This window comes from Python bivittatus, unplaced genomic scaffold (assembly GCF_059951505.1).
Source record: "Python bivittatus isolate LINGU-HERP-01145 unplaced genomic scaffold, Pbiv_v1 ctg000480_np1212, whole genome shotgun sequence".
Classification (NCBI taxonomy): Eukaryota; Metazoa; Chordata; class Lepidosauria; order Squamata; family Pythonidae; genus Python; species Python bivittatus.
Genome location: NW_028277075.1, coordinates 23,610,506 through 23,626,831, shown reverse-complemented (window position 1 = coordinate 23,626,831; position 16,326 = coordinate 23,610,506). Strand labels below are relative to the sequence as shown.

General features: G+C 37.6%; 2 protein-coding genes across 4 annotated transcripts in view; one reads left to right on the top strand and one right to left on the bottom strand.

Annotated features, from left to right (window-relative positions):
• The first annotated feature begins 34 nt into the window (after positions 1-34).
• CCDC9B (coiled-coil domain containing 9B) overlaps positions 35-16,326 on the top strand; it is a 125,713-nt gene continuing 109,421 nt past the window's right edge. Inside the window, exons 1-2 of one of the 3 annotated variants that reach the window (XM_088145452.1) lie at positions 35-112; positions 14,060-14,144. The gene's annotated coding sequence lies outside the window, so the exon portion shown is untranslated. Of the gene's footprint in view, positions 113-11,888; positions 12,026-14,059; positions 14,145-16,326 lie in introns of those variants that run through there. The other 2 variants (XM_088145451.1, XM_088145453.1) reach the window with 2 other exon arrangements.
• Positions 8,410-16,326, bottom strand: part of DISP2 (dispatched RND transporter family member 2) — a 41,958-nt gene continuing 34,041 nt past the window's right edge. The window contains 2 exon segments of the mRNA XM_088145060.1: positions 8,410-12,759; positions 14,660-14,757. Of these exon segments, the coding sequence (XP_088001186.1) occupies positions 9,355-12,759; positions 14,660-14,757 (3,503 nt within the window). The 3' untranslated portion in view covers positions 8,410-9,354.

Sequence of the window (16,326 nt, the reverse complement as noted above, 5' to 3'; positions counted from 1 at the left end):
GAATAACCAAGCCCCCCGCCCCCCAGCCTCTAGGTTGGGACAAACTTCTTCCGCCAGGCATTCAGGCGCGTGCGCAGAATGGAAAATCAAGTTTACGTACGTGCTATGGAAGGTGGGTTACATCATTTTACTGAGTGGGTAGAGTGGGTTAGAGTGAGTCATTTAATTCTTTTGCTTTTGATTGAAGAAGAAATATTGTTCTGAAACAACGTATAATATTTTGAGGAAACGGTCTTTATTCAGGAGAAAGTCCGTACTAAATCTGTTCAGCTGCGCGACTTCGTTCTGATAACACTTGAATTGGGGAGGTTCAGAACAGCACAGGGACCAGGTCTCTTTAAAACCAGCGTTTCTCAACCTTGGCAGCTTTAGGTTGCTGGCTAGGGAATTCTGGGAGCTGAAGTCCACAGATCTTAAAGTTGCCAAGGTTGAGAAACTACTTTAAAACATCGCACCAGCAGAGTGTCTCCTGATGTGATGAACTGCATGGATCCTTAGCCGTGGGGAAGGCTGCTTTAGTGGCCTTTTAGAAGCAAAAATTGCATATGCGATGGATTTAGTGATGGGGACAGCCCTGCTGAAATTTGACCTGTTGGAATAGGATGGTAAATGGCCCCTAGCTAATTCTGCTCTAGACCTGGATTAGGCTTACTTTGCAATGAAACCATTTTTTTCCTGGTAGGCAGATGTCATAACAGGCTTCACCTGTTGAATTTCTATTTGCTACATGATTGTTCAAGTAGGAATAGTACTAAGAAAATACTAGCAATATTGGTGGAGCCCTGGATAACTTTTTTCTCACCTTGACTTTATTGTCCCCCGTTGTGAGGAGATGGGCGGGGACAAATCAAATAAATAATAAAAATAATAATAATATTTTCAGAATGCATGCTGCATTATAAATATCTCAGGTCTTAGGCTTACACTATTAAGAGGTAAAGATGTAGGAGTTCTACATCTTGTTCTACTGCTTGTTTTGAACATCTTGAATTCTTGGTATGAACCTCACATAGCTTGACTCATAATCATTTGTGTTGTTGGAAAAAAAAAAAGTAACCAAATGAAGGGCCAAGTCTGGATAGTGTCAGATATTGAATAATTTTAATCAGCTAAGTGGAACTTGCAGGCCAAAGTTTGAGAATCTCTTACTCTAACCCTTATTTACCCTTAAACTCTGCTGCTTTCTCTTCATTATGAAAAACATGATTTATAGCTCAGGCTGCCTTTAATAATTGTAGAGAAAGGATTTTAGGAGATTTAACTTTTCCCCAGAAAATGCCTATGTCACATTTTGCATTATACATGGATGTCTATGTATTTATTTCACAAAATTTATATGCCACTGCAGTCAGATTTTGGACAGTGTACAGAAACAAGGTATAAAAACATCAAATCATGTTATGTAGTACAACACCTGGAGCTGTCTACAGCAGAATCAAGCTAAAGGCTGATCTGGTCCAGCATTGTTTGTCCCACAGTGGCAAATCAGATGCATTGGGAAGGCTCCCAAGCAATAATCCTCTTCCACTATTGATCCCTGGCAGATGTATTGAACATCAATTCAAGTCAAAAGCCCCAGATGTTGGACAGAGTTACAATATCTGGGGCTTTTTAACTTGAACTGAAGGCTGGTAACATGTAAGGCAACTGCTCTAGATCCCTAAGAGTTTTGATTGTCATTTTCTTTAATTTTTCCAGCTCTGCAATGTCCATTTTACAGTGCAGTGATCAGAATGTTATATATTATTTCAAGTGTAATGTCACAACTGATTTATATAAGGACAGTGTTTTAGCAGCAGTTTTATTTTCAGTTCCTTTTCTATTTCTTATCATTCTAAGTATGAAAGTAGCTTTCCTTACAGCACCAACACATTGGATTTTTATTTTTACCATGACTCCAGCTCTCTGCTGATCAATCAGTGTTCTGTTTGTACCAAGCTACATTTGCCATTCACCCAAATTTGGAAAATCATTTTGGAGCTCTGCGCAATTCTATTTTGATTTCACTACCTGAACATCTTGGTATGTTCAACAAACTTGGCCATCTCACTGCTTATTCAAAATCCATTTATAAACATCTTAAAATGCATGGTCCCAACACTGATCCCCGGATTGTTCCAATTTTATTATTTTATTTTTATTTTATTATTAAATTTCTCACCCGCCCATCTCCCCCCAATGGGGGAACTCTGGGCGACTCACAACAAACATTAAAAACATAAATATATATACGTACATAAAACATCAATTAAAAGCATTACTAAAAAAGGGGAAGGAGAGTCCAAGAAGATGAAAAATCTGAGGCTGAAGACAGGAGGCCTCTATGGGGCTACCCATCCCCATGCTTGAGGTATTCCCTCCCCACCCCAGGCCAAGTGGCAGAACCAGGTCTTCAAGGCCCTACAGAAGGCCAGGAGTGAGGGGGCCAATCGCACCTCCGGGGGCAGAATGTTCCAAAGAACAGGGGCTACCGCAGAGAAGCTTTCTTAGAAAAAGGCAGAATGTTTTAAATTTATTCTGGTTTTGGAAACAGGCCCTAATGTTTTACTTACTGTTAGCTGTTCTGAAATTGATATGTTTGTTTTTAATGATTATTTGATTGATATCTTATATTCATTATTCTCTATGCTGCAAGATAGCTGAAAGATGAGAATTTGCTCATTTCTCCAGTATAAAAACTTATTCCTATTGGTCTGTGTTTTTTAACCCTATTACAATCCATGTCAGCATCTGTCTTTTTATCTCTTGACTGCTGGGTTTGCTGAAGACCCTTACATAAGGGACTTGGTCAAAGAATTTTTAAAAGTCCAGATACTGTATACAGGAGATCTTTCTGTGGACTCTCAGGATTTGATAGAAAACTTAAGAGTGCAACATCTCTTCAGATTTTTTTCTTTTTTCTTTTCTTTATATATTTATTTATTGGATTTAAAGAGTAGCCCAACTTCATGAGACTCTGGATGGCACCATAAAACTCTTTATTAATCAGATAGCATCTGATTTCAGTTTCCATCCAAGCTTTGCAAACATAATTTACAACCAGAATACTACATGCCACTGCTCCATTCTCCCTTTGTCCAATATGTATAATAAGATAATAGTAATATAATTATATAAGGATAGCTGCTTGAGATTTTAAGCTTTAGTGGAAGTTAACTTTTTTTCTCTGTTGAACTGTGCAGCCAAAAGCTTCTCTAAGCATATTTATGTTCACAAAATATACTTTTAGCTTAATAAATATATATCCCTCTATGTTTCTAAATAGCTATTACAATCTAGAATTAAGAAAGGAATTAAAGATAAAGTACTGGCTAGCAATTTCTCTCTGCCAGTCAGCCTGGCTCCTGGTTTTTCCCTGGCTAATGACATGTCTTATCTTCCGTCATGTCTGACCTCAGAGGTTGTCTGTGAAGGGTAGATCAGATCCTTCAATGCCTCTTCTTCATCTTTGGCACACTTCTCCAGACTGTGACCGCCTCTGCTACAGGAGATTTCAAACTTCCAAGAAACTCTAAGGATCTGCCACTTGGAAATATGGTTTCTTTTGCTAATATTTTGAAAATTCCTGCGCTTTCCATTCTTCTTCCAGATCTTGTTCCTTTTTTGCCCATCAGTAGTATTAAAATATCTTTTCTGAAAGTTTTGCCTGCTGTGGGCTTAATCAGTTGGTGCAATATCTTTGTTGTGTTACATCATGAGTACATACATTCGCAGAGGTAACTGTCAACTCAGTAACCCCAACCCTGACCCATTTGGTGGGGAAAAGAAGTGTGAGACAGTGTAAAATAAGTAGACGTAATCAATTAGTGCAGTGTTTCTCAGCCTTGGCAGCTTGAAGATGTGTGGACTTCAACTCCCAGAATTCCCCAGCCAGCAAGGCTGGCTGGGGAATTCTGGGAGTTGAAATCCACACATCTTCAAGTTGCCAAGGTTGATAAACACTGGATTAGTGTATGAAACTCACTGGTAGGCAAAAAAGTAAAAACTGTTCTTGCCTTCTTTGATGTACTTTTAGCAAGTTTTTAAGTGAGTAAACAGATGCCTAGTTGTTATTTTTTCCCATCGAGTCAAAATGGTGCTTCAAGATGGAGTCAAGATAGTGGATTTGTCCCTCCACTATCAATTACAATAGAGGTCTTGGAGGAACTCAGCTTTCAAGGAACAGGTGAGTTGCAGTCTTCTCCAACCAGCGTAATTGCCCAGATTTTACCTCAGATCTCCAATCAACCTGAGAACATAATGAGTAATATCAGCAGCCTAATTACAACATTACAGTTGCTGTTTCCTTAAGATTTGCCCTGTGTATTATAATTAACGTTTCCTTTCCAGTTCTGAATCTGATGGCGGCAGAAACTAGATCAGCCTCAATCCAGTTCCATGGTTTATCCCATATATCTGTCTCAACTGGCTGCATATTTTTGTATACTTTTATTTATTTTTTAATGAATAAAGACCACACAGGTTTTCTTAAGGAATAGAAATGGTGGGAGGCTGCAGTTCATAGCTTTGTTTGAAAGTGAGCCAATATACCCAGAAACATATACACGTCAGGAAGGAAGAGCATCATGTGAGACTGGAAGAGATGGTATGGAGTAACTCCTCAATTTGCATTCTAGTAAATGCTTGTTCTATGGTTGGTCAGCCTTTTGGGGCGTATCTCGTCTGCATGCTCTCAGCATTCTAAATATCAATCTTCATTTGTTCAGTCATATCCATCTTTTAGAGGTTTTATAGATTAGTTCCCTCTATTCTTTCCAATGTTTTACAACTTTGTTTAATGTTTCTAGGTTTAAACCAGAATCTTACCTGATGGTATCTATTCAGTATATTCTTTGCTGGCCTCATTTTCTAGTATCTCTAACCACTCCTAGCATAACTGATTTTTCTAAAGATTTTTATTGCATAAGAAGACCAAAATAAGACAGCCTTAACTTGTTAATCTTAGTTTACAGTGCTATGTCTGGCTTGATGTGATCTAAAATCTCATTTTAGCTGTCTAAGGTACATTCAGTAACCATCTCCAAACCTATAATTTGAAGAAGTCTAGTTCTCTTCTTTCACTTTTTTTATTGTCCAACTTTTACAACGTATATAAAAAACAATAGCATTTACTGCTTTGCACTTGGTATTAAGATTATGTTTTTTTCCAGATCTTCTCAATTCTAGTCACTTCATTCTACATTTAATTTTGGGTCCAGTGTCTCCTATTCAGTCAGAGGAAAATAAAATCTTGGACTCATTCCATTTCTTTATTGTAAATTTTTATCTTGATGTTACCGTTTCCAGCTGTTACCATTATTTTAGTCTTCTTAATGTTTAGCTGCAATCCTGTTTTTTCACATTCTGTGTGGTCTGCATATGTTCCTTGCCATCAATTTTTATTCCAATTTTCTACTCATCCAAATTATTCTCAAACCTACCTCAGTATATACAGTAAATTGAATAGAAATGGGGATAGAATACAGCCCTGCTGCACACCTTTTCCAATCTTGAACTAGTTTGTGTCTCCATAAATTGTTCTGAGAGTGGCTTCTTAGTTGTTATACAATGATTTTATTACTTGAATCAAGTATTTTAGAACACCCATTTCTTTCAGTTACTTCCATAACTGTCCATAATCCGTGCAGCTGAAGGCTTTGCTGTAGTTGATGAAGCATAAATATACATTCTTTTGAAATTCAGACTTGTTCTATGACCCATCAAACATTTGCAATGTGGACGTGGGGGCCTCTTTCTTTTCTAAAACCAATTGGTACATCAGATAGCTCTTTTTCCATGGTTGGGCCCAATCATTTTTATATGGTTTTTCAACAAAATGTTGGTAGCCGGTGATATCAGGGCTACCGTGTGGTAATTGAAACTGTTGTGTGTTACAGCCTTCTTTGGATTGTGATGAACACTGACCTTTTCCAGTTTTTCAGCCATTCATAGATGTCTCATATTTTTGCCATAATTTTGTAATTATGTTGGTTCTGATGATATGCCATTGGTCCCAGGAGTTTTTCTTTCTGGCAGCTGTTTCAGTGCCTGTGCTAATTCATATCCCAATATTTCTGACTGTTCTTCAGATTTCTGTTTCTTATGCAGTTGAAGAATGTTGCTAGTCATATATGATTCTTCAATGTATTTCTTCAATGTATTTTTTATTTGCTTTTCATTCAATTCTTTCCTGTTTCTGCCTTTTATTGTTCCTTTGTGAGTAGTGAATGTTTTCTTTATTAGGGCAAAAGGGACCCTAGTGTGTCCTTTTGTCCCTCCATTTCTTTGCAATGCTCATTCTAGTACTGTTTCTTTTCTAGGTTTGCACTGAAATGTTCAGCCACCTTGCTTCATCTCTGTTACTCAAGGCTTTAGCTTCCTTTCTCTGTTTAGCACTTTGGATAGTTTCCTCTGACAGCTCTTTGCTTGACTTCACTGATTTTTTTTTTTTTTTTTTTGGTATGGGGTATGTTTCTGGGCTGCTTCATTGATAATGTTTTCCATTTCTCCCCATAGTTCACCTGGTTATTTTCCCATGAAGTTAAGTGTAGTTGACTCTTATAGAGTTGAATTTTTTTCAATATATGTCCTGGGTGCTATGTTCTTTTGGTGTTGCATAATTTGAATTTAAAATGGACTTTGGCTACAAGTAGTTGATTATCTGAGTCACCGTCTTTCCAGGTAAAGTTTTAACAGTATTTTTCCAACTTTGGTTGCGGTGCATTCCACTTGGAGATGTCCATGTGTACAAGTGGTAAATAACATACTGTAAATATGTAAAGTAAATAACATACTGGTGATCCTCAGCTGATTTTCTTGACAGAACTGTACCAAGAGGTCACCTGCTTCATTCCTTTCTCCTAAATCAAATCTGCCAACAATTTCCACTGCTTCTTTGCTTCCAGTTTTGGCACTGAAATCTCCCATAATATATATTACAGTGTATCTCTTTTTCACATTTGTTGTAGTGCTTCTTGAACGTTGGCATAAAACTATTCTGTTTCTTTTTCGGATGCATTTGTGGTTAATGCATAAATTTGGAAAATTGTGACATTCAGAAGTATAGCTCACATGTAAACAGGCATTATTCCATCATATAGTGCTAGGCAGATTTCAACTGAGTTGGTGATTTTCTTGTTTGTTATTGGTCCTACTCCATTCTTTTGGATGTTGTCAGAATAGTACACTATAAATTCATCTGAATTCATTCTAGATTCATATAAATGTAATCATTTGCAGTCCAGTTGATCTTACTGGTGCTGAGAATGCCTGTTTTGGTCCTCGTCATTTCTTTTTGATGATATCCAGATTGTTGGGAATCACGCTTTGTATGTTCCATTTACCAGTCTTGTTTATTTTCTTCCACCCCAGATGGTTCCTTTTGTCATAAGCTTTTTTAGCATTCAGGCTCCTGAAGGGGCTTTCCTCTTCTACATCATCATTTCTTATACTACTTGTAGCACACTGTAGTTCTTTTCCAGTAGCAAGATACCTTCTTGCCTAGTGGGGTCCCACTTTCTGCTACTGTCTTTGAACTTAACTTTTTTCTTTAAAGGTGAAAGTATTCATTCTAACCTGAGTTAATGTAGGGCATAAATAGGCAAAGGGGAAGTTTTTGCTTCAAGGATTATGTGAAATGCCAAGTTGAGGACCATGTATCTGTGCACACATACCCAAACCACATATCTTAGGGCTTTGGGCTGTGAAGCTTATATCTTCATAAATCATATGGAGTTTTGCATAGAAATGAATATAACACTTCTTTATTTTGTTTTGTTTTGTTGCTAATGCCATTTTATAATCAGTTTATTCCAAAATTAGTTCCACTGGATTCATTGGGACTTATTCCTAGTGTTTATGAGCATTGCACCTTATTGCTGCAATCCCGAACCTGCTTACTGTATATGAGTAGAAACTCCAGAAAGTTGAAAGCATCATGTATAGGTTGCACTGCAAGTGACTTCATAATATAATTCTCATGAGATTCTTCTCTAAGTATGCACCCAGAAAGATACTTTAAGAGTAGCTCAAATTAACCTAGTTTTATTAAGCTCACACTGAACAAAATTGTTTTGTCAATACATTATGTTGCATACCATTAAAGGGTGACTCAAGAGATGGCTTTAAAAAAAAAAAAAAAACTATAACCACGATACATTCTTAGGATGGAGAACAGTCTAAGTAAAAGGGGAGTGCGGAAGATGGAACTGATGTGATACATTTTTTACCTGATCTACACATGTCTGCTAAGTATTATTTAAGTAATGAGGGAGGGACTGGGGTCACAAGTGAAAACACAGAAAATCTCCAAGGTCTATAAGGAGAAGCTTTTTGTATGTTAAAAATAATGTAGACCATAGTATTTATTGTAAAAGAAAAAGAAAGTCCACTTTGCGAAAAAATGTTTATTTTTTTATGCCAGGATATTATTAACAGCCAGATACAAGATAAACTATAAAAAGATGGAGAGGAGTATGACATAGTAAAGGTGGAAAGAAAGTAAATGTCTGTTAGTTTCACAGGATACTAAGCTAAAATTATAGGTACAGTTTTGAATGAAAAATAATTAGCTTGAAAACTAGCATCTTTGAATAAAATATACCTAGCATGAAGATTAATACAAATCAAAAGATGTACTGTATTTGATAAAATACAAATTACTCATGTCAGAGAATTCAAAAGATATAATGAAAACGTTGGATGAAATTTAAAGCGTGCTCTCTTGGAGAAAAAAGTTTAATCCAAGTTAGAAATAAATTATACTGTTAACAATAACATTTATTTTTAAAGAGTACTGGTAATTATTTGAAAAATTACCAAGAGATATTTTTCTGTTCCCTATCTGAATATAATTTCTTGAAGAGATTTGAGTAATTGATGGTAGAAAGAGATTCAGTTAAAATGTTTTTGTCACATCAACAATATACAAGATCTTAGTAACTCATCACACCAAATGCTCCGAGGTATAAAGTTCCCCTCTGTTCTTCAGTAGCTATTAAGTCATTTATTTCTGGAATTCCTAGGACTCTCCACTGCTTCCAAAATCAAGTGATGCTGCAAAACATCTTACACCAGAGACAGTTACAAACAACTCTTGCTTGATAAACCTTAACAAGGATAACTGAATACAATTGAGCCCATGGTACTGACTACAAGGGTAGGCAGTTGGTTAGATGACACTGCATTAACACTTGCTTCTAATCTACTACAGATTGGCTGGCTTAGTGTTTTTAAAAAAGTGTTATTTTCACTTCTGCAATAATGCACTTCATTTCAAATGTTGAAGACGTAAGGGATTCAAACTTGCTATTTGAGCCGGATATTTATTTTCCATGCCCCTGAAATAGCATTTGCTCTACTTTGAGCATTTTACCTTCAGTATCCAGAGTTTTGCGCCCCAGACCGTTTGATCCAAACATCAGGCATATCAGGTTTGCTGTTTGGTAGAACAACTGGATCCGTGCCTCCAAATCCTCCTAACCGCGTTTTTCTCAAGCCGCTGTTTTGCTGGGATGCTGATGCAGAGGTGTCAAAGACAGTCTCTCTCAGGTCCAGCCTCAAGGTGTCTCTCTTTCCATTCAGGTGACCTCTCTGAATAGAACAGCAAGAATCAACTACATCTAAATGATCTGGACAAGAACTGGCTGATTCCACAATTTTTATGCTGGGTTCAAAATCACTGAGAGAGGTCTCACTGGAAACATTCTGAACACTGAAAGAGCTACCAGTGGAATAAAGGCATCTGTGAAGATCATACAGTTCAGCTTCTGGCAGATTACTGTTTTCTGAGGTATAATCTGATTTTTGTTGATTGGCATTGCTTGAATAAGGAGATTTATTTAGCAGTCTGTCATCTATTGTGCTGGCTGATTGGGAATGTTCCCAGGCTTTTGGATCATATTTTTGGCATCTGCAGTCTCTGCAGAGCTTATCTCGATGACTTTCTGCTTCTGTTCCTGAGTTGTTTCCAGGCTTATAAGGAGAAGATGTTTGCAAGGCAGGGCACTGACAAAGAGATATGTGGCATCCTTCAGTTTGCTCTAGCTTTTGTCCATCTTCAAAGGATGAGTGGATTTCCATTCTAGGGCACTGGTTGTCCTGGAGCTGAATATCTTCAGATAAGACAGATGGACGATTGGACAGTTTGCTTGTGGAAGTGCTATTGTCAAAGCTGTCACTAAGCTTCCGGGCCAAAGGCTGAAGTTCGTACTGTTCATTTGCACCATTGGATTCCTGATCTTTTGGTAATCGGTTCTGTTTCTCATTTCCTCCACAGGTGAAAGTTCTGTTGGAGGAGTTAGGGCCATCTGAGTAGTCCTTCAAAATATGAACACATGGCCAAAGAATTTGTCCACAGTTCTTATTTGGACCGAAGAAGCAGCACAGAGATTGGAAGAAGAATGTGGCAAAACCACAGCTGATACATTTGATCATCATCATAAAAATGCCTAGCTTCCTGTAAGCCAGCACAGTGGCGGGTAACATAATTACACCTGCAGAAAACAAAGCAGAAGTTCCCATGATAGTGGCACAGCTCATCTGTTTCAGGGAAAAGGCTACACGGCTCAGGCGATCAGAATGCGAACACAAGTGGTAGGAAATGCAGTAGTTCACTGTGAAGTCAATAGAGAGGCCCACTGCTGCTGAAATGAAGAGGGACTCCATAGCATTGAGCTGCCATTCCAGAAGAACCAAAAGTCCAACAGTTACTAGAGCAGTACCTGCAATAGTGATAATAGAGAATGCAGTAAGAAGGACGTTCCAAGTTGTGAGCAAGAGAACCACAAAACAGATGGCTATTGACAAGCCCAGCACCATCATGGTCTCTGTGTCAGTGCTGTGCTGGAGATTATAGAGCTCCAATTTACTGGTGAACCAACCGTTCTGAAGCCCCATGGGGGCTACCTTTATCTCCTCTCTTATCCATAAGCCAAGCTCATCATAGAAATGCTTGACCTTGCTATAGTTGGAGCTGTAGTAGTAAATTGTTTGAAACTCTAGCACCAGAGCAATAAGATTGCCCTTCTCATCAAATCGGAGACCAAAGTCACGAGCTTCAGCTTCTTCTCTGGTTTGCTCCATTATCATCATCTTGATGCAATGAAGAAAGACTTCTCTACCATATGGGAAGGAGAAGTGATTACAGCAGAGGTTGAAGCTGTGATCTCTCTTAGAGCACTGTCGGCTGTCCATCCACCGCTGAAATTCCTCCATGAAACAAACTGTGGATTTTTGTTCCACGTCAGCATAGTAAAAAGTGTGATTCTTGACTTTTTGGCAAAATTCCAGCAGCCACCTTTGCGCTTCAGGATTTTCAATGGTAAAGGCTGAGTCCCTCACCAGAGTGCCATTACTCTTGGGATTAAAATGATCCCCATTGTCCACTGGGAGTATACCCCATATAATAGTGATAGGCATGCGCATATCTTCTCGTTCTAACCTTTCAAACATGAACTCGTTACAGTATTCGGCATCATATCTCTCAAAGGGGTGACTTAACCTGAACACTTGTATAGATGACATCTCCAAAGTTGGGAGTTTCAGTCGAGGGTTCAGACAGGAAATGTAGGCACCACCTATAGCCAAGGCAGCAAACCAACAGATCCAGATATAACGGAATTTGATTACCCCACAAGGAAGAACTTTCTCAAATAATAATTTGGAAGTTTCATGCCATGTAGTCTGGATACTCTGGAGGATGTGATGGAAAGACAGAATGACCCTTTTGTGTCCAGTATTATTCCAGTAGTGTTCTGGTTTATAAACACACTTCCGTGCTATGAATCGTTCATACAGAACAACCGAAGCAGGAAGCCACGTCAACATAAATATCAAGTTCACCAGGACAGAAGTGCCCATGTAGATGGCAAAACAGCGTATGGCAGTAATGTAACTCATGTAGCTCGTGTAGAAAGCAGCACCAGTTGTCAGGCAGGATGCCATCATGAGGTAACCAAAATGATGCATGGTTGTTCTCACCCACTGCAACAGCCCAGCAGATGGGTTCTGGCTCTTGCTACGATTCCAGAGGTCAAAAAAGACAAAGGTATGGTTGGCACAAATACTGCTGAGAATGATCACTGCAGACAGGTTTGCAAAAGGGAAGTAGGAGAATTGGAAGGCCACCTTGTACAAGAAATAAGAAATCATCAGGGTACCCAAGACAATCATTATGATGACAAAAGTGATAAAGACTGAGTGTAAATAACAAAATATGCTTAGAAATATTGCCAGTATTGCCATGACTGGATACACAGTATCCAGGAAAAGGTAGTGCTGGAATAATTTCTGCTTAAGGCCCAAGTCCATCCCAGTGATGGATGTGTAGTTATCAAACAAGTCTCCTGACTCAAGATTATTTAGGTAGATTCCCAGCATGGAAGCTCCCTTCATGGTTGGCAAAAACAGCAGGCTATATTTCAGGGTTGGCACTTGGTATCCCACCGTCTGCAGGCTAAGGAAATCTTTGTCCACTAAGAAATGAAGGAGCTGGTAAACTGCGTGGAACCGAGTACATTTCTCTGGGATTTTAGAACACTGCACGTGTTTGTCTCTTTCAGTCTTGAAACCAATGCATGAAGGAACGAGAATGCCTTTATGATAGTCAGGGGCGCAAGAACGTAGGAGGGTCAGGGTGTGGGAAACATCCACCTGGGTAATGTCGAAGCAAGAAGATCGGTTGTGTAGGGCAGCAATATAGTTCCCAAGAGACCAGCTTGGACAACATTTATTGGCTTCAGTACGTTGACACAGATTCCCAAACTGTGGGTGAGAACGGATCTGGAAAATAGCCAAAAGGAAAATACTGTGATATGTTAGGCTTTTCCAAGTCTCTCTTTCTTTCTTCTTTTATCTTTTCCCATACTCTCATTTCCTCTCACTCTATGACTTTGTTGTGCTGATGACAACATGGAATCAAGTAATCTTGGGGTTGGCAACTGGAAATCAGTGTGCAAAAACTGTCAGCAGGTTCTTTGATGATAATAGAGGAGGGAGAGCTGGAACCAATTCTCTATTTATCATCATCTCTTGCTGCTTTCAAATTAAACAAAAACAGAAAGGCAGTAGATGATGATGATGATGATGATATACTTGCATGACAGCCAAAAACATGTGTTTATTCTCCCTGAGTTAAGAAACACAACTACTGTAGCCTTTACTCCATATGCCAACTACCTTTTCTACTAGATGTGTAGTTTGTAGAGTCAAATATAATAATAGGATTAAAGAAAAGTTATCAATTATTTTAATGATGTGGACATTTACCTTTTCATCAAGTAGAAAATAACATAAGCCTTGATACCTAAATGCTATAGTTACACAAAACATAAATGTATTTGTGAAATGTATTTCAATTTAATATTACCCTAAAATCCACATCTTTTGCTTTAAAAATATCCAAGAATCAAAGGGCTAACTTTCCTCCCCTTTCTCTCCTTTTCCCCTGCATTTCTTGTAGTTAATACTCTGTTCTGATTTTTAGGGCTGCAAGCTTTACAATGCAATATTATATATACTTACTGAAAAGGAAGTCTTGCTTAATTCTGAATAGATCTGTTGGACTACAAAGTATGGTATTAATCAGTTTATTAAACTAATATTGGCTACTTTTACTTGATGGCACTGAATTTTAAGGGTGTATTTCTCTGAAGCTGGGGATGAAAATTAAAAATGCACTGATCTAATAATGTGTTTTAGTTTTTTAAAAATCACATTCCCATCTTTCCTTAAAAATCTCTTTAACTTAGAGGGATGGGTGATCTGTGCCCAATTTTTTATTTTTTAATTAAATGACTAAGTCATTAAAATATAGGTGATGTTTGGTTAAAAATTAAAAATTATTTTGCTGGTTGACAGTTATGGCTGAATCAGTTTTCTTGACGATTATTTCAGTGAAATTTAAAAGAATTCCTGCCAATAAACTAATAATTGGTGAGAGAAAAGATCTTGTTTAATCTGCTTCTTTTAATAGCATTATTTGATAATGGATATTTCCATTATGTATTAAGAATGGCTAGTGCTTTTATCTTATTTTTAGAATGAAACTCAAAATATATATTTTCTTTTTTCTTTTGCCTAGGTTAGGATTGAGATGATGCATTCTTCTGGGATTATTAAAGGAGACAGTTGGTTAATTCACCTGCCAGGACTGCTACAACTACAAGGTTTTGGTCCCTAGAATTGAGTTTTTATTTATTTATTTAAATTTATTGGCTGCCCAACTCCAGTGGACTAAACTAGATGACTTTCATGGTACATTTCTACTACAATATGCTTATTTTTTCCCCTTTCGAATTTTCTCTCCTGTTTTTCAGCAATCTATTCTGATCAACCCAAAAACGAATTTATTCATTCCAGTTTGTTGTAAATTCAGTATTGGAGGATGCTGGATTCTCATTCCTTTGTTTGCATTTGTACAGATGTGTGCATGCATGTAGAATTACATAAGTTATTTAGAAGTGTGAAACTGGAATCTGTCACTCTAGGGCAGTGTTTCTCAACCTTGGCAACTTTAAGGCCTGTGGACTTCAACTCCCGGAATTCCCTAGCCAGCGAGGGAATTCTGGGGGTGGGGGCTGGCTGGGGAATTCTGGGAGTTGAAGACCACAGGTATTAAAATCACCAAGATTGAGAAACACTGCTCTAGGGAAATGTGTCTATGCCCCAAAGCACTACAAACCTTGTTCTGCTCCATCTGACACATTGATTGTATTGCTTGCAAGTTCCATAAGCTCCCAGCAGTTGTAGACATGAAAACCAGCTGAGAATAATTCTTCCCTAAGAGGAAAACAAAATACATGTAATAATAAAGAGACCTGACAAACTGCTTGGAATAAGCATAACACTGCATAAGAAGGAATTAATGGTAGTAATAGTAATAATGCTTTGATTGCCCTTGCATAACTTCCCTTTTGTGAAGAATTAATTGAAGAAGAAACAAATTGTTCTGAAGTAAGCTTTACCTCCCTTGAGAGTCGGGCAGCATACAAGTTTTTATTATTATTATTATCCCCCATAGTTCTTCCAAAGTTGAACAGTGGTCAGAACTGTTGGACCTCATCAGTAGAGATAATAGTTTTGAAAAGAAGAACTGTCTAAAAAATATAACTTGTTTTAATGTAGCTTTATGAATGTATATTTGTTCTTAGAAGATAATAACTTAGAGCTGCTTCATATTCTAAATATAAAGTATAGCCAGTGTTCCTGCCTTTACTGATCTTATTTGTTACCTGTGTTCTTAATTAGATTTTAATTTTTGATCTAGCTACCAGAAAATCTAGAGAATTGTAGATAATGGACAAAGAAATACAAAGTGACACATTTAAATGAAATTATCTTTCTACTGTAGTATGTGTCCAACTGCATGTTTCTTTGCATTCCTTTTCCTTTTCCTATATAGCTGCTATATTTTATTTCTATTATTTCTATATTTCTATTTCTATATTTCTATTTCTATTGATCACAGTAACAATACCAAGGCAATTGTATTCCTGTACACCTTTAATTATAAGTAAATCGCCTTGATCTTGGTAGGATTTATTTCTATACAGACATACTTAGGATTGAATGCATATGAGAGAAGTGCACCTAAAACTTATGTACATTGACATTAGTAAGAAGTGGGTTATGTACTCTATACCCAGATCTAAAGGAAGCCTCTGGAATGAGGTCCTGTTGGAATTGCCATAGAATGTTTTGAGAACAGTAGTGTTAGCAATCCGAGCAAGTTAAAATGAGAAACATTTGGAAATGTTAAAGTACAAGTGGAAATTTGCATGCCAGCCAATCTGGCATCTGGGATACATTATTCCATTTCCTACCATATCCACATAGAATCATGCAGAGAGTTTTGTGCTCACTGCATGTGTTCACTCATAACAGAGCTATTTTGATGGGATTTTTATTGTTGTGGTTCCTTAGAGTTTTCTTTCTGCTAAAAAAAGTGAGGCCCTCTTAAACAGGCTGATGCTTTCCCTTTTTTTCCTCCAGTAGCCCTACTTTAGCTACTGAGGACCTGAGTGAATTATTAGTAGATAGTGGTGGTGGGACTGCTATCAAGTTATGGAAACGTTATGAAATTGCCTCATTTAAATATGTTAGGTTTTTAAAATTTTTAAGTAATGGTTTTAGTTAGAATAGTCCAGCACGCACATACTGTATACAACCTAATGTGTCATCAGCATGAAAAATGTTATGCATCATTGATGAAATATGATCTAGAACCTGGTGTGTGTGTGTGTGTGTGCAGTCATTTCTGTTTGTTGCTGAAGTGGGTTGATATTGAAATAATGTTCCTGGTTTTAAACAGGATCACACACACTTATGTCTAGTTTGAGAAATGCTGGA